This window comes from Rhopalosiphum maidis, chromosome 1 (assembly GCF_003676215.2).
Source record: "Rhopalosiphum maidis isolate BTI-1 chromosome 1, ASM367621v3, whole genome shotgun sequence".
In the NCBI taxonomy this organism is placed as follows: Eukaryota; Metazoa; Arthropoda; class Insecta; order Hemiptera; family Aphididae; genus Rhopalosiphum; species Rhopalosiphum maidis.
Window position 1 is genome coordinate 18,946,070 of NC_040877.1, and position 18,445 is coordinate 18,964,514.

General features: G+C 25.0%; 3 protein-coding genes and 1 pseudogene across 4 annotated transcripts; 2 read left to right on the forward strand and 2 right to left on the reverse strand.

Moving 5' to 3' along the window:
- The first annotated feature begins 53 nt into the window (after positions 1 to 53).
- LOC113550134 (E3 ubiquitin-protein ligase TRAIP-like) lies at positions 54 to 4,766 on the forward strand. Of its 2 annotated transcripts, none has more exons than XM_026951804.1 (9): positions 54 to 343; positions 1,300 to 1,423; positions 1,720 to 1,935; positions 1,995 to 2,153; positions 2,232 to 2,342; positions 2,401 to 2,535; positions 2,605 to 2,794; positions 4,214 to 4,330; positions 4,423 to 4,766. In XM_026951804.1, exons 2-9 carry the CDS (start codon positions 1,305 to 1,307, stop codon positions 4,711 to 4,713), a joined length of 1,338 nt encoding a protein of 445 aa, XP_026807605.1. In that variant the 5' UTR covers positions 54 to 343; positions 1,300 to 1,304; the 3' UTR covers positions 4,714 to 4,766. The 2 variants fall into 2 exon arrangements, with proteins under 2 accessions (XP_026807605.1, XP_026807606.1); XM_026951805.1 differs by having other exon boundaries at positions 61 to 343; positions 2,605 to 2,785; positions 4,423 to 4,764.
- A 53-nt stretch (positions 4,767 to 4,819) lies between these two features.
- LOC113550132 (voltage-dependent calcium channel subunit alpha-2/delta-3) lies at positions 4,820 to 12,198 on the reverse strand. Its single transcript, XM_026951803.1, has 27 exons — positions 12,095 to 12,198; positions 11,935 to 12,016; positions 11,742 to 11,855; positions 11,381 to 11,672; positions 11,189 to 11,320; positions 10,744 to 11,000; positions 10,558 to 10,677; positions 10,150 to 10,369; positions 9,896 to 10,032; positions 9,271 to 9,360; positions 9,041 to 9,124; positions 8,566 to 8,640; positions 8,366 to 8,473; positions 8,228 to 8,302; positions 7,772 to 7,922; positions 7,635 to 7,686; positions 7,396 to 7,556; positions 7,287 to 7,328; positions 7,126 to 7,216; positions 6,922 to 7,023; positions 6,714 to 6,826; positions 6,501 to 6,649; positions 6,184 to 6,435; positions 5,685 to 5,784; positions 5,466 to 5,619; positions 5,090 to 5,300; positions 4,820 to 4,988 (listed from the first exon to the last, which is right to left on the reverse strand). The coding sequence occupies exons 1-27, from the start codon at positions 12,196 to 12,198 to the stop codon at positions 4,896 to 4,898; spliced, it is 3,561 nt and encodes a 1,186-aa protein (XP_026807604.1). The 3' UTR covers positions 4,820 to 4,895.
- A 442-nt stretch (positions 12,199 to 12,640) lies between these two features.
- LOC113550136 (ATP-dependent Clp protease proteolytic subunit) lies at positions 12,641 to 16,508 on the reverse strand. The gene is made up of 6 exons (XM_026951810.1): positions 16,347 to 16,508; positions 15,968 to 16,126; positions 15,797 to 15,888; positions 15,493 to 15,685; positions 13,589 to 13,694; positions 12,641 to 12,827 (listed from the first exon to the last, which is right to left on the reverse strand). The coding sequence occupies exons 1-6, from the start codon at positions 16,377 to 16,379 to the stop codon at positions 12,736 to 12,738; spliced, it is 675 nt and encodes a 224-aa protein (XP_026807611.1). The 5' UTR covers positions 16,380 to 16,508; the 3' UTR covers positions 12,641 to 12,735.
- Positions 16,509 to 16,986: 478 nt separating this feature from the next.
- LOC113560298 lies at positions 16,987 to 17,967 on the forward strand (annotated as a pseudogene).
- The last annotated feature ends 478 nt before the right edge of the window (positions 17,968 to 18,445 follow it).

Below are 18,445 nucleotides of genomic sequence, written 5' to 3' on the forward strand. Positions count from 1 at the left end.
GTTATCATGTTCCTTCGGAAGCGCAATCTAAAATCCATATTATATTATTAATAGCAAGTTTTTTAATTATTATTTTGGACAATACTTATTTGGAGTCCAAAAAGCTTGATGTAGATTTTCTAAATGTCAATGTCTCGTAATCGTATCTAATCCTTTTTTTATTCCTCCAAACGAACGTAAATCACAAACTAATCTCAATATCTTTCAATAACATTATAATTAAGTAAATATTAGTGTTTTTTTCGTTTTAAACGTGCTCTTAGAATACGACATGTACTCACTAATCACTGTGACGACTCGGTTTAAGTCTTGATTTTGGACTTGACCCAATAAATCTATTAAGGTATGCAATGTCAAAACTATTTTGCACCAAATTAACCAACAAAAATACAAATTACTAATTCTATAGATTTATACTGCAAGTATTACTTTTTGTTTGCTTAAATTATATGAAATACTAAAAAAATTTATATTTTCTTATATCACTTATTTTGTGATTTGTTGTCCATATCTGAGTATAGCTTATCGGGCTCAAGTAATATTACTTCACCTATACCAATTTTGTGAATGAACCTGTATCAAATAATGTTTATTTAAAATATAATACCAACCTGAGAATTTTATTCAAAAATAAAATTGAAATTGAAAAATTGTAGGCCAATAATAAGATTTCCATTTTATTTATGTAATACATATTATTATTTAAATTGAAAATGTTTTTTTTTTTTTTTAATACAGCGATGACTAACTTAAATGATACTTGTAGACAAAAATCAAAAAACCTAAAATAAAATTAGGATTCAATACAAAAAAAATATAATATTACATATGTTTTAGAAATGTGATACATTTTACAATCTGTGAAATTATCTAAAGTATACCACCTCGATATAATAATTAATAATTACCAGAACTACTAGACTAGTACCTTGTAAGATATATCTTGGAGCATACCCTTATATTTTGTTAAAATTGCAATCGACTGCTTTTAAGACAAGTTACCAAATCATTAGATTTTAAAAAATTTTCATGGCACACATTTTTAATATATTTGTCTAATTAATTACTATCCATAGTAAATAATAACTAAATAATTCAATAAAATTTATTTTGCTATTTATAGATTTCAATTGTATTAATCATAAATTAAAGTACAAATAATTTTCTTTTAAAATTTACTTCTATGGCAAAAGTCATAAAACTTAAATGTCAAATGTTTGACCCATGAATACTTGACCATTTGGCACATAAATATATTGAATATCAAACATATTTTAACAATTATTTTTTTTTTTCAAGCAACAATGTTAGCATCTTGTTCAATATGTGGGGATTGTTTTACCGGAATTCATCCTGAATCAGTTCATTCAACACCTTGTGGTCATGTTTTCCACTACGAATGTCTCATGACATGGATTAAAAGGTATTGTTAAAGTTTAAGGTCAATGATTCTATAAAAAATATATTTTAATTGTTCTTTTAAGAATATACCAGATATCTACTTAATATTTTTGCTAGGTATTTATTTATCTGCCTTAGTTACCATATTATATTGATTTCAGCATATTATAGCATATTTGAGTATTACTATAAGTATATTGTAGTAGTAACCCAGTAGTAATATGTATGATTTTCAGTTTTTAGTATAATATTCCTCCTTAAAATTATATTTATAATTGATTATTTGTATAACTATTGCTTTACTTTTATCATTTTAAGATCACAAACATGTCCACATTGTCGGTCCAAAGTAACTGAAAAGCAAATTATTAAGCTATATTTTCACAACAATTCAAATTTAAGTATTAAAGAAGATATATCGTCATTGACACACCAAGTGCAGTCACTTACATATGAAAATACTTTGAAGAATGAAGAAATAAAAAATTTATTAATTATAACCAAAAAAGAAAAGGAACAACTAATTTCATTAAAGTAAATGGAAAATATTTTATTTATATTTTTTCTAAATAATATATTCATTATATTTACAGAAAACATGTTAAAGATGTAGAAGACAAAATACGAGGTCATCAAACATTTGTATCCAGTTTACAAGAAAATATTCGTTTTCTTAAATCTGAATGCAAAAAATCTACTTCTTACAAACTTGAAGCTGAAGAATTAAAAAAAGATTTGGAAAAATACCAATCGTAAGACAACTTTTCTTTTCCATGGAGTCTTAGTAGCAAAAAAAAAATAATTCATTCAATATTAAATTTCAATTGCAGAATAAACAGTATATTATATGGAACACCTGCAGATTCTCAAGAAGCCGTATGTTTGTTAAAAAAAAAGACTGATATTCAAACTCTGTGTTTACTCATAACTTCTTTTAAAAAGTATGATATTTTAGTTTAAAATTGCATATAATTTTATTAACTAATAATTGTTTTGTAGAGAAATTCAAACTTTAAAAGATAGTAATAAAGATTTGGAAACTAAGTTTTCACAACGCGTCACTAAATATATGGAACTTAAAAGACATTTATGTAATATAAATGCAAAAGAATCCATGAACACCCGAGTAATGGAGTATGTAATTTATTTAATAATTTTAATCTTTAATGCATTTTTATTAGCGCCTATTAATTTATTTTTTAGAAAATTAAAATCAGAAATTACCGACCTTGAAGCAGAAATTGTAAGACTACAAAAGAAATGTGCAAATTTAGAATCTCTGGTGCAAGCAAATGATAATACTCCAAGAAGAACTGAATTATGTAAAAGAATAATACATGAAAGTCCAGCTCCAGAGTTAACTGTTACTCCAAGCTTAGAAAAAGTATATAAAGTAAAATCTATTATTTAATTAAACAATTCTCTAGAGTTTAGGGGACGCTTCATCAGCATGTATTGTCTTTGTCTAACAAACGTTCAACATAGTAAAAACTGTTTCACACAGACAAGAACCACTAGAGCTCTATTCCAAGTTAAACAACCCAATTTTCACACTATAAAAAAGAAAGCATTGGCTGTGCAATATTGTTTTTATTCATTGATATTACTAATATCAAACAAGTTCTTATTATTTCAAAATTCATTGTTTTTGTGTTATTCAAACTTGAATAACTTTTTTTGTTTGTAGTTCTAATATCAATAAAATTAAAATGATGTCGCAATCTAAAATTTCCTCTTTCTAGTGTGAAAATTTGATTGAGATGTCCTTGCCTGCGTAAAACAGTTTTTGTTGTATATTTATAAGATGGTGACAATGCATACGAGTGAAAGGTCAAATAATTATTTAAAATTTTAGTATAATAATTTCTTTTATATAAGAAAATTAGTAGTGTTAGTTAATAAAAATATGTTGATTGAATATCAAATAACTATAATTGAAAATTAGTTATATACTAGCAATCAGTGGTGGCTCATGTTATGGGGCATATAACCACGTGCCCCACCTACAAAATTGAAAGAAAGAAGAATAATTTATGTTAAATTAAAATTTAATAAGTATTTCTTCCATCATAATTTAATTGGTAATATAAATAAATTTTATTAAATACGAGTGCTCCTACGTATTATACGGGCCTGATGGCCCGATCAACAGTACTAGATTTCCCCCACCACTTCTCGTCATGACACAAATTAATACAATGTCCCGGGCACAATCTGATTTTGCCCAGATTTTATTTTTATTATGATTTACAAGATTTTGTTTGTTTTATCGTCAAGACAATATTTAAAAAATCAACAAGAATTGGTGTTAAGTTCAAAGTTGTGATAGTGAAGAACGAGAGAAATATTTGTTCCCCACCTTTAATGAACCCCATAAGCAGTCACTGCTAGCAGTATAGTTCAAATATTAATTTCATGATTTTTTAAGTTGCAAACTTTTAAAGATGTAACTTAATATTATCTTTTAAAGCATTCAACACCAGTAACATATCATTGCACATGCTATATGTGCTATATGTAAAATAGAAAATGCCATTATGTGTCATTGCTGTCTTATTAAAAAATATTTTTTTTTATTAAATACCACTGATGTGTTTGTCCATCATTAATTTTAAACTTATAATAAAAGCTACATTTATATAACAAGATTTAAGTACAATAGAAATTTACACTTATATGCATCAGTAGTCCATTGGAGTTATATTTCAATTTGTTAGATTTCTGTTTTTAAAGAATCTAAGAAGATTATTAAATAACAAAATAAATAAATTATCAACCCTTAAAATTTATTCATATATAACTATTTGTTTAGGGTATAAAAACAAATATATACTCTCCAGAAAATTCAGTTTCCTCTACAGTACAACCTAAAGGACAATTAAAGCCACACAGTTTAAACAACAAGACAGAGCAGTCATCATCACAATCTGTAAATATATATTAATAACTATTAAATGAATAATAATACTAAACATATTTTCTAGTATACTCCCTAAAATTAATACTTATATTTTTGTTAAGGTTAACACATTTATGCCTAAAAGTCCTCGACGACTAATTGGATTTATGAGACCACCTTTAACTACTAAATCAGTAAGTGCAAATTATGTATCAAAATCTATGACTTTTTCAAGTAGTTCAGATGAAGAAATGTATGATGGTCTTGGTGGCCGTTCAAAACCAGATGTGTACCCTAGTCGACAGAAACCAATTATTAAAAAGCGAAAATTAGTTTCTAATTTTAAAAAAAAACCACCACCATCAAATAGTAATACAACATTGGATAGTTTTTTATCTGCTGAAATTCTTTAATAATGTATCTTTACTAAAAAAACATATTTATAAGTTTAATTTTTATAGTATTTATTTGACAATATATTAATATTTATTATGTTCAAATAACAATATTAGAATTCTTGTAAGTACATTAATAATATATATATTTTTTTTTTTTTATTAATGAATTGCAGTTTGTTGTTAAAATGTAATTCAATTTAAATATGTAAACATAAATTGCTCATTATCATTACAGACATTATTGTTGATTTGATAATATTACATTTTGAACACACTTTGGTGTTTGGCTCCTAAAAAACATAATCAAGTATTAAAAGAATTGCAAAGTATTTGTAATATGAATTAATAATTAAATAATACATTGATATTTAATTAGTAACAAATATATTACCTCTGGATGACTATTATAACATCCTCCCAGTTTCCGTCTATAAAAAGAGTTGAGATTCAGTTTGTTACAACTATGATCTGTAATTATACCTGATGTATTTTTATACTCCACTTTAACTGGGTTAACACTCAAATGACTCTGACTGCTTTCTGCATTCTTCACAACAACGAGAAGTAAGTTTGAATGAGCTATACGTTTTACGAAAAATGGCCTAAAAATATTTAAATATACATTAAAGTACTATGTATTAAGAATATTACCCTCCACCACCCTCCCACAGTTTATTTGCTTCTAGGTTTAAGATATAATTTTAGTTAACTGAAATGGTTAGTTTATGGTAGTAAATTTAATTCTAATATTATTATTCAAGCCTAACCTTATAGTTGAACCAGCTGGTGGTGGAGCATCAAATCCTTCAGCACTAAGGTGTTCATGTTGCAGCATAAACAAATCGGCTTTTTTATCGCAGGGTTTATTGATAATTTTATATTTTTCTGAATTTTTATTGGAGATCGCATCTTCTACATACCCTAATAGTTATTAAATATAAGATGAGTTAAAATGTTTTGCACCATCTAGACATTTTAATTATTACCTTCATTAATTGACCATACATGGATGAAGTTGCCTTCAATTAATAACCAAAGTAAATTCATCAAGAACATTTTTAAACTCGTAAACACTATATAAAATGGCTATAAAAATAACATTAAATGTTGATGTTATTAAAAAACTAAGTCTATTCTTAAATCTTAATAAATATTAATAAATTATTAGTATACAATTAAATTGAATACTATAATCTATCAACCTAACAATTTGTAACTAGTCAAAGGCTATGAAGATATTATATTCTCTTCTAGTATTTGAATTGTATTCACTAAATATTTATTTTGATGGAAATCTTAGAATTGTAATTATTTAAATTTTGAACATAATTTCTACAAACAATTTAGTAAATCTAGTTATTTTTAATATTATTTTTACCAGGTTTGTCTTAAAATATATAAATTAATTTGGCTTCTTTTTACACAATGGTTATGTTATATGCTATAATTGATTTTAACTAGTACATGAAATTGAATTTAAATTACTGTTAATAAGTAGGAAGATGCACTTGAGGCTGGTATTCTCTCTTTGCACAAAGCTTGATAATCAAACATAGGTATACGTCTAAATATTTTTTTTGATATCATTGTTTCCATAATAACTCCAGTACTCTTCAATTCTGTTTGTGCAAAAAATCTGCCAGTATCTGCTGATATTTCTGATAGTACAACATATCCATTTTCATCAATTATATAACAATCAACATGGTCAGATGTGCATGGTAAACAACTTGGACACTAAAAATTACTAAAAGTTAATAAAAATAAATTAATACCAAGATGAATAAAAATAAATTGTTAACATTTTCATTGGTTTGTGTGATTTCCATAAAGCGATCATAAAACTTCTTGTGTAACATTTCATATCCAACTACTGATCCCGGTGCTTCATTATTTTCGTCCTCAACAAATATAGCATGACTGGCAGTGATTTTTAGTTTATCATTGTCTCCTATTCATAGAATATGAATACTTGTTAAATAATTTTATTAAAATATCCGTATAAAACTGATTACCAGAATTAAAAGGCACTGAAAAAACAAATGCTTGTGGGTTAAGATTACGATATAATACTGGACGTTTATACCAAACTTCCTCAACCGAACGGTTATGAACATCTCCAAACTGTCTAAAATTAAATTCATAGAATTATTATTTTTCTTTTTTTTTAGCAAATATTATTGGAAGAAAAATAATATTTTTTATTCTGTATGTTGTACATACAATTCACCTTCAGCCAGATCCAGTATATGTTGCCATCTACTTAACCCTCCTTGAGTTGCCAAAAATCTGACACTAACATTATATTGATTTACATAATGTTTCCTAAGAATCAAAATAATTTAATTTAATCATAAATAAAAGTTTATTAAGAGTATTAAATTGTTAATTTAGAAGATAAAATCAATACTTATTTTTATAACTTACTCAAATTCTGATGTAGGATTCCAAGTTGAATTATATAACGCATGTGTTATTTTTGCATCAAAAAATAATAGTTGCATTAATTCTTTATCGCCTGAAATAGTGAAGTTTGAATAAAATTAGCAAAATAAATTATTTTTTTGAATTATTTTTTATTAACTTACAATAGAATTCATCTATGTCTATAGGTTTTCTGTCACATTCTCCTATTTACCATAAAATTAAATTAAATCAAGTGGAGGTATTTTATTATAAAAATATAATTGCCCTTACGTCTATCGAAATCATCCATTGAAATATTTTCAAAATTTGAAGCTGGATATTGCTCTCTCCATTCCCAATTAGGAGAAAATATTTTTTCCATAAAATGAAGCAATTTATCTTCAGGATTTTCAAATTTTCGTTCTGATGAATGAAAATAATCACAATACACCCTAAAATTTTTATACAGAGAAAACGTATAAATTATGTTTATATAAAATTGAAAAAAACACATATCAAAATTGTATTACCAGTTTGGATGGATTTTCCATTTATCTTGAAAATATTTATCAAACGGTTCATCTTAAACATATAATATTATTTATCAATAATTACTTTTTAGTATAAATATATTTTATAAACATTCCTAAAATATTATAATATTTACCTTTTTCTATTGATTTATTAATTTCATCACCAGCTTTAATCCAATTGTTACCATAAGATGCAGGTAACACTAAACCAAGTGTAAAAGGCCCTTCTATTTTTGGATCTAACGCAGTATAATGATAATTACGAACTTCAGACCCAACTCGTCTCTAAATAAAACTTGTCTTTAATTTATTCTTATTATTTATTATTTATTATTTAATGAAATGAAACTTCTTTACAGAGGGTACAAAAAAAAAAGGGCGGTCGAGCCGTCATGACTGAAAATTCATACAAATCGATCCAGCCGTTTAGGAGCAGTTTTGTAATTAAAAAATAGTTCTATTGAAAATAAAAATATAAAGTGTATTGTTTTTATTTTATTCCAATACAAATGACTGAAAGAAATTTCACTTCATCTGCGCATACTTGTTACACGCACAGTTTTTTTTATTAATTATTAATATTTCTATACCATATTGTCATAGTGAAACTTAATGCTTAAATTTTCCATGGATCCACGTTTGTGATTTACAATTGCTTCTCGTAACTACTTAAAAAACAATTTATAAATATTATATGTATTCAAATAATTAATAATATCACTTCGCACTTGAATTATATCTTGATGTGGCTGTCTTGGATCTTCATCATTATCATCCAACATTTCTAGTTCGGTTAGATCAATACTATTATGATTATCTTTAAGAATACCATCTTCCTTTAAATCATATTTTGTTAAAAAATTTAATTTTAATTTAATTTTTTTTTTAATTAAATTTTATTATATTTATATTGAATATTTTTACTTACAACAGGTCTTAATTTAGGATGAAAAAGCACATATCCATTATTTGTAACAACAAATGCATAGCCATTTACACCAATCTAAAATATCAAAAACAAATTAAGAAAATTACCAATTTATAATTATTTTATCTATAAATATAAATAAATATCTATAATACAAAAAATGTAAAACAAACAATTAATTTGAAAAAGTACTAATTAATTAAAAGGACACCACACAGTCAAAATGTTTCAATTTTTATAATGAACATTTTTTATTTAGTCTTATATTTGTATTCTGTAGCATTCTTGGTCTATCCCTCAAAAAATATTTTTTTTTTTATATATATATAATTTAATGGGTAATTGAGCAACTGCCAAATAATAACAATATTACTTATGAAGATCCATTTAAAAGTTAATTTGAATAAGAAATCCTTAAAAACTGTGTTCTATTAATCATTTTTACAAGTATAATTTATACTTCAATTACACATACTTTGTATGGCAATGTTAATTTTTCAAACTCAGCAATTGGTACATCAGTTCCAGCAACACCGAGTAAATCTCCTTTAACTCCATTCTAAAATAAAATAAATACATTTTTTTTTTAAATAAAACACAAGTTCATCATAAGTATTACTTAGTAAGTAGTATGACTATTGAAAATTAAAAAATGATTATTACTATACTATAGATTTAAACTGAAAACAAATAAATTAAACTAACCTTATTTTCTTCCCTTTTTTTATTAAATATCGGTATGGAAATAGCAGTCATTGGTCGATATTCTTGATAATTTCCATCCTCATCTAAACTCTAAATAACAATGTTAGAATATTATAAGGTATTCAATAAAATAAAAATGTAAAGCCAATACTATGATAAAGTGGTAACAACTTGGATTTCACACTAGGTAACATTCCTAAAGGTATATTTAAATACACTATAAATATTAAAATATATAAAATAGTTAATATACCAATATCCAACTTTAATGGTTATAATATATATTTGCTACTAATTAATATTGTTTTGTTTATTTTAAAGGGTTGGAACTACCAAGTTTAATATTTAGGATTTTGGGTTGGATAGATACTGATTAACATGAGTTACCTCAGAATTCAATATCAAATATTTAGAATCCATTTTATGCTGGTTAGGGAATTGTTTTTGTTCATTCAAATTAGCAGCGAGATCACTCATCTGCTTATCAAAATCCATTGAATTTTGTAATGCACTTGTTACATATGGATCCTAACAAAATGCTCTTAACATTAATTATGATTGTGAACTATAACTTTAATAATACAACTAATAACTCATAATTACACATACAAAAGTTTTCACTTACAGAAATATCCATAAATGTATGCGACCATGTAACGGGATGTTTTTCAGCTTGTAACACTAGAGGTCTTGCCAAAACAGCAATGTATTTCAGTACACTTTCAAGTACTTCATCTTTTGAATGCACATGTGCAAAGCTGCCTACAAATATAAAATAATTAATATTCTTTAAACATTATAACCATTTTGTATACACACTATTTTATAATAAGTGTAATTAAAATTAAGTAAGGTTGATAATATAATCTTAACACATACCTCTATTTTCACAAGCAAGTCGCTCAAGTTCAGGTGTTGTAGTAATATCACGACCCATCATATAGGTGAATATGCGGACTGGTATATTTGTAAATTTATTATCATCAATGCGATTGTACTTTTGTACAACATCAAAAAGTTCTTCATTAGGATCATCATCCGTGATCAACATAATCATTTGATTACATGTTTCCTCAGAACACCTATTATTGTTTCTGTTCTAAAATAAAAGAATACTAACTAATATTGTACATACTGAGTGAAAATCATACAGTATAAACCTCAAGACATTCTTTTTAAAAAGAATATTACCTAATAACTTTGTAAAAATTAAATAATTGTTCATGTTCCTTGCATTAACTGTTAGTATTTAATAGGTAATTACTGTAATTTAAATACTATACCTACATTGGATAAAAGTTGAAAAGCTTCAATAAATGCTTTGCTATAGTTTGCTGTCGAAGATGGTAATAATCTTGGATCTTCAATTATAGCTTTATGAAATGTGTAAAGATTTTCAGGAGTAGCCTACAATATAAAAAATATTAAATATACTAATCAACTTGAATAAACAATAATTTTTATTATTCTTACCTGAACTAATATTTCCTTAAAGCAAGTTACCAAGTAAGTAAAAACAGTATTAAAAAAAATAATATTAATCGAATCATCATTATTGAATGTTTTCAATAAAGATTTAATTACAAGCTGAGAAATTGATTGATGCATGCCATTCATGGAACCGGAAATATCTAATAAAATCACTACATCCTTTGAACAAGTTGCAGCTTGAATGTACCATGGTCGCAGGCGGGTGTCAAATACACTAGGTTTAGCTGACCATCTTATAGCTAAAAATATAATAATATTAAACATCAATATTTCATTGCTGAATTTATGATGTATTGATTAAATGGAAAAGATAATACACCCAGTACTCTCATTCCTCATTCTATCAATTTTATAAGATTATAAAATAAAAATTTATATTTATTTATACTATTGGTATATAATAATTAGAGCTTTAATATAATTTTACCAGGGTAATGACGCATAAATCCAGCTGTACTTCCAAAATATTGCCAAGAAAGAGATGGATCACTGCGATAATTTTGTAAAAACACTTCATCCAATTTTTCCGACCATTGTAAAGGTATTTGGACATGATGAACTGAAAATATTATTAATTTAAATGGTGGATCATAAAAACAATTAAAAGTACACGACATACGTTTTTCAAATAATATTGTCGGTAAATAAACTGCGCTGTAATCAGTATTAACAGATAATCCATAAAAATGATCATTTTTTGTCAGGTTCATTGTTTTGAATTCTAACTGAATAATAGTTTTCCCTAGATCCAAAGATATATTTGGTGCAGTTCGGTCTGTATCATCAGAATCATCAATACCTTCAACCGGTGAATACTTAGCATTAAAATAAGTATAGTTCGAAATCTCTTTTTCTCCGTAGAATTTCCATTCAAATTCTTCAGATAAACGTTCTGCTGCATCCATAAGACACTAAAAAATTATTTTATAACTAAATGTAGTAATAGAATTTAATTAGAACATAAAATTAAATTTATTTACAGATACAGCTGTCATTTTTAATCTTATCATACGATTCATTGCTGTTGATATGTTTTGTAAAAGTTGACTGGCATTTGTTCTAAACACATGTGTTTCATTCAATTTTTTGTAACGCTAAACACAATTTAGACTATAATTAATAAATGTTATATGCATGTAATACAGAACATAATTAATATTATCTAGTTTATACCAATCGAATTTCATCAGATTTAGTTATATTTTGTCCCAGATACCATAATTCTTTGCCAAATGTTTCAGCCCAATTTTCCACCCTAAATTACATTTAAAAAAGCAAAAACATTAAATATTTGCATAAAGCAGAAAAAAAAATAACTGTAAGTATTACTTACAAAAGTTCTTCAAGACTACTCTTTTTATCATCTTGAACGTCTATAGCATAAATAAAAAATACAACTGCAACAAGAAATGTACATACATTTATACAAATATTCATACTTGGAATATTTATTTTCTTTTCAAACCAATGTAGCTACACATTTAAACAGTTTTGGTTTCAGCAAATTTTATAACCTTTAGGGATACACTCTTTAGCATATCTGTAATCTAAATATAGATACATATATTCCCACTCTTGGATAGTAGCCAATTAACTTTAGAATAAACTCCACTTTTATTAATTTAGATATTATAGACAAAATTAGATGTTAAAACAATTTAATCATACAATATTTTATTGTACAGTTCGCTTAAGTAAAAAGGGGCTTCACCTTAAAAAAAACCATTTTGTCCAATGAATAATTATTTATTTTTTATGTTTATTTAATAATTTCTATTATTACATAATATACAAATATATAATACAGCCAATATAATAGCTTTATGAAAAATATTTTATATTATTCTCTGATAATCTACATTTTTTTTTTTTTTTTTTTTTTTAGTGAACAATTCAGACTAATTTTAAAAGATAACCACAACAATTTTGTATTGATATTTAAATAAAAAAAAATACACTAGTACCTATATTAAATCAATTTATTGATAGTTTTTCAACTTTGTCAATCAATCCAAAAGTAAGAGCTTCATCCGCACTCATAAAATGATCTGATTCCAAACTAGCATCTGAAAAATATATTTTCATTTTATTTATGTTATTATAAATTATCTTTAATATTTAAATTGTACAAGCTTATTTTTTATTTTATCTTTTTTCACTTACTTTTGTGAAAGATACAATAAGTTATAACTTTGTAATATAGCTTACAAATAAACAATATCAAATTTAAAAATAAAATAAAAATGATTCTGAGCAGTAAGTGGAAGCAAGGTATATTAGTTATTATACAATATATTTTATTATACATTAATATTGCTATAATAGTAATTTATTTTACTATTATTAGTAATATATTAGGATAAATTAATTTTTACTGTAAACATCACATTTATTTTATTATTAACCTTTTAATCAATACCAACTTACTGTAGAACAGATTAGTGGTATAAGTAGGCAATAACTTAAAATAAATCAAATTTTTAAAATATAATAATATACAAAAGTTTCCATTTTCCATAAATAATATTTTAAAATTACAACAAAATAACTAAAATTATTATTTTCAACTAAATATCCAATTTTATCCAAATTTGAACTTCAAATATTTATAAAATAAAAATTATGCTTGTATTACATTTTTTAAGATTATTAAATAATAATTACTTGTGAAGAATTTGATATTCAGTTTTTAAGTTTTTTGATTATAGAAAAAAAACTAAAAAGTTTATTTTACTAAATATTTAGAATTAAAAAGTTAATAGGTGATTATAGAAAAAAAACCAATTAATTTATTTAAAATATTTTTTTAATTATTGAATAGTCTTACCAATTTTATCTGCTGGCATTCCTGTATGTTTCACATAAATGTCAATCAACGATGATTTAAGTCTTAGAATTTCATCAGTTACAATTTTCATATCTGATGCTTTTCCCTGCAATAGTTTAAATAAACTGATTAAATTTATTTTTCATTTTACACTCGTCAAAGTATACAATTACAATTAATTACATAGCTACATATAATTTACATACAATTTAGCATTGCAATATTGTCAATTTTTATTTTTAAATTTAAACAAAAATACAATGTATTATAAGTTACAAGTTTTTAGTAAAGAAAATTAATTGTATTTTATCTATAGTAAAATATAATTAATATTTAGATTAAATACATTGTATGATATTATACAGTAGAAGCCGCTTATTAGAAACACGGATAATTGATACAAACGCGTTATTGAAACAAAATGTCCTGGGACGAACCAGTTGTATATTAGAACACTGAAAATAAATCAGATTATTGAAACATCACATCAGTTATTTAAAACAGTTAGGCGAAGGTTACAGGCTTTGTGCAAATTAAATAGGTGGGTCGTGTGTATTGCAACTAACATTTTCTTGTCTCACTATTGAAAAAGTTTGCGCCGCCACTAAGTTGACATATTATACACCGGTTATCCGGTGATAACCACTAAGATTAAAGTACATTAATCTTATCTTTGATGTCGTTACGTTTATTTTTAGTTTTTTCTGTACTTAATTGTAAGTACAGAATGAACGTAAGAACGCTCTTTCTGTACGCTTTGTTTGTAGTTCAGTTCCGGTGTGCATATGGTTAATTAGATTGTAGAAGCACTAAGTGACCTCAGGAGAATCGTTCAGCACCGTGCGGATGAAATAGGTTTTGAACAGCATTACTCGTATGAAAATATGGTCTTGGTGTTACTCAACACATAAAAACAAAATTTGATAGACACATATTTTAAATAATGTAGTACAATATATACATTTGCACTTCCTTTTTAAATTAAATAATGTATGTATATAGTTAAATATACATACATAAATATATTTTTCAATTTTTTTTCATAGTACAAATCAAACCAATCGCTTATCAGAAACAATCGGTTAATTGACACATTTCACATTGGTCCCAAAGTGTTTCTAATAAGCAACTTCTACTTTATAATTTTGACCATTAAAGAAATATTTGAATTTATGAATAAAACTAGATGGCTAACTTTTAACTATTAAATTTAATTATATTTTTTTTTGCGACTGCTTTTTTTCCAGTTAAATATTAATTTTACAGTAACTACATTAAAATCAATAAATTATAAGTAATAAATAAACCTTTAAATCAAGCAAGTTTATTATATTACATTATCTGTTATGAGGAAGTCATACCCGCATATGTTGTCTCTGTCTTATTAACGCACATCATAACAAATTTGCGTTCAGCAAAACATATTTGGTGATGTTAGCTTTAATATTCGAGTAAATTTACCTATTATCAAATTTAAAGGTAAGAATATTATATAGAAAATGACATATAATTTTATTGATATTATCATTTTAAAGTGAATTATGAACATTTAAAGTTGTAATATTTTACATAGCTATAATTAAAAATGTGTTCTGCCGAACACAAATTTGTTATGATGTATGTTAGTAAAACAGAGACAACACATGGCGTATATTAGGTATGGTGTCCTCTTAATGCATGGAACTTAATTAATATTAATATTTTTTAATTAATTGAATTTAATGTTTCACAAATATTTTAATAACAAAAAATAGATATATAGTGAAACCTGTCAATAATGAACACTTTTTATGATCCGGTAACTGTCCATTATTCACAAGTTTTACTATGAAAAATGAATACAAAAATATTTTATTCATTCATACATAATAAATTATATTTAAATATACTTTGATAAAAAGTACCTGCATTCCACCAGATGGCTGATGAATCATGATCCTTGAATGAGGCAAAGCATGCCTTTTACCCTTTGCTCCAGCGGCTAATAAAATACTTCCCATACTACAAGCTTGTCCTATGCACCAAGTTGATACATCTGGATTAATGTACATCATAGTATCATAAATGCCCAAACCAGCTGTAACACTACCACCAGGGCTAAACAAGAATTATAAATTTGTAATTCATATTGCATACCTTATACCTTAACAATATATAATGTTAATATATTAACACCTATTATATAATTTTAAATAAAAAATAATTTACCTATTAATATACATATTGATTGTGGCTTTTTGATTTTCAAATTGTAAAAACAATAACTGTGCTATTACTAATGAAGCCACATGATCATTGATCTTAACAATACAAAATATTTATTTACATAAAAATAAAAGATAAATGATGATAAATTATATATAAATTAAATTTTCTTACCTCTCCCATAACACAAACTATACGTTCTTTAAGAAGTCTAGAAAATATATCATAAGAACGTTCCCCACGACCCGTTTGTTCTACTACAATTGGTATTGTCAATCCGCGAATACTATTGGAAATTGAGCCATTATTGAGTTGTAACAATTTGTTAGAATGCTGAAATGAATTAATCTAGAATTATAACATTACCTATTTTGAATCTTGATTATGTTATTAATTTAAAATATATTTTTGTAGAAACAAAATACTTTTATAGGGGTAGGTATCTACAGAAGCATTTAAATTCTATACACTGATCAAAAGTGAGCGACTTATTTTTCTGTAATAAAATATTATATTTTCAACAAAATTGAAAATATGTTCTATAATAGTTTACCTGAAGTATATTACGAGTGTGTGACAAACTCATTTTGAATTTAAGTTAAGTATAATTTACTTAATATTAAAAATCTACAAATTCAAAATATTAAAGAAATATTTAATTGTATCTAATGACCACTAACCAAGAACTATCATGACAAAATTTAAAATATAAGTGAGATATGGTAGTGTGACGTCACGGCTCACTATTATCAACTAGTGATAAGGCTCTTGGTTCCAAACAATCTTTTTTCATATGATTTTTATGAATATATGATTTTAATCGGACTTAGGCCCGGTTTTCAGTCATATTTAACTGCTAGTTAGAGACATTTAAGTGACGGTTAAATTTAATAGAGAGTTAACTGAAACTTTTCAGTTTATTAGTTAATAGTTAAACATAACTGAAAGATAAATTGTTGGTTAAGTTATCCATTACTTTTTCTGCTTGTTAAGCCTTTAATTGAAGGATTAAAACATAGAATATAAGAATATAATGTAATAAAAAAATAAACTACCCCATAATTAGTGATTAATCACAGTAGTTACTAGTTAAGATTAAAAATATAGGTAATATAAGTTATAAGTACATATTATGTTCTGCATATTTTTTTAAATTAGTTAAGTGTTTTTATGAAAAAATAACAAAAAATATAATGAATATTCAGTCAAAACTATTATTTGATAACGATGATGACGAAATATTAGAATTTATTAATTATCGACGAAGACCTTCACGATACGAGAAAGGATTAATCATATGATGAAATGGGATGATCATGATTTTAGGATAAGGTTTAGACTTTCTAAAGTGGTTGTTGAACAAGTTTTGGAATTAATAAGAAATGATATATCTGTAGAAAATCAATAGTAAGTTTAGATAAGCAAAAAAAAATATTTCTTTAAACAAATCAAATATAAAAATAATTGTAGATACTTCTATTTTGTACAAACATTGTAAGGCTTTATTAATGAAATCAAAATATAAATTTGCAAGTATTTGCAAGTATTAAGTGAGCATCCGTCACACCATTCTATATTTAGTTATAATTTATAATCCCTTATCGATATTATACAACTTACTATTTTTAAATGTTAACTTACTACATGTTGGAATTGGTCAGTACTACTATATTGATTGATTCCATTTAATATTTTCATTATTTTAATTCCTCTATATTTTTTTATGATTATTAAGGAATTGTGTAATAGCATCTATAGACAAGTTATTACTAACACTACTATTCTATGCTACAGGAAGTTTTCTCATTACTGCTGTCTGCTGGTGACTTTCTCGGTGTTAGTAAATTTTCTAGCTATACAATGAATCTATATTTAGAACCAGAAACCCAGTAGAGAGAACATATGGAGCTCTTAAACGTAGATTCCCAATTTTATCTCTTGGTTTACGCTTGAAGCTAACTACTTCACAAGCTGTAATTATTGCTTGTTCTAATTTACATAACATTGCATGTGGTAATAATGATTTAGAAGCCCCTAACCTCATAGATGTAGTATTACCACCAAATGAAATAATTAATGTCAATCACCAAGTTTTAGATGAAGAGGGTTGTGCGAAACAACAATTGATAAACGAATATTTCTCTAGACTATTAACATTAGGTATCTTAATTTGAAACATACAAATTTAGGTTTGTTTAGATTAAGCTTTTATTATAAATTTAATTCATTAATTGACAAACAAAATCTTAAGGTTTATTGTTTCTTATATAAAATGAATGATAATAAAAATTTGGTATTACATACTTATTTATATTTTATATTTTTTTATTATTTAAGTAATAATTATTTACTACTATTATCATTAATAACATATTTTAAATTTTTATTTAAATTACTATTTAATATTAATATTAATAATAATATATTTTTATTTTCTATTACCATATATCTACTGTTATATTATTTTAATATTTTTATATTTAACTTATTACCTGTAACATAAAAATTATTAATTTAATTTAAAATTGTTTGAAGAATTTAAACTATGTAATAAAAAGTTTTGAAAATAGAATTATATTTAAAAATTTAAATTGTAGTGTGAATTATTAATTATTATTTATTAGAAATTAATTGTTAGAAATTTAAAGAAAG

Excerpts from the sequence above, each read along its gene's own strand:
- LOC113550134 (XM_026951804.1), top strand. The coding sequence starts at position 1,305 with ATGTTAGCATCTTGTTCAATATGTGGGGATTGTTTTACCGGAATTCAT. Across the intron at positions 1,424-1,719 it reads CTCATGACATGGATTAAAAG|ATCACAAACATGTCCACATT; the intron begins GTATTGTTAAAG and ends TATCATTTTAAG. Across the intron at positions 2,343-2,400 it reads CTCATAACTTCTTTTAAAAA|AGAAATTCAAACTTTAAAAG; the intron begins GTATGATATTTT and ends ATTGTTTTGTAG.
- LOC113550132 (XM_026951803.1), bottom strand. The coding sequence starts at position 12,198 with ATGAATATTTGTATAAATGTATGTACATTTCTTGTTGCAGTTGTATTT. Across the intron at positions 7,557-7,634 it reads TGGAAAATCCATCCAAACTG|GGTGTATTGTGATTATTTTC; the intron begins GTAATACAATTT and ends TAAAAATTTTAG. Across the intron at positions 4,989-5,089 it reads GTTATAATAGTCATCCAGAG|GAGCCAAACACCAAAGTGTG; the intron begins GTAATATATTTG and ends TATGTTTTTTAG.
- LOC113550136 (XM_026951810.1), bottom strand. The coding sequence starts at position 16,379 with ATGAGTTTGTCACACACTCGTAATATACTTCAG. Across the intron at positions 15,686-15,796 it reads ATCAATATGTATATTAATAG|CCCTGGTGGTAGTGTTACAG; the intron begins GTAAATTATTTT and ends ATTCTTGTTTAG. Across the intron at positions 13,695-15,492 it reads AGCCATCTGGTGGAATGCAG|GGAAAAGCATCAGATATGAA; the intron begins GTACTTTTTATC and ends AAACTATTGCAG.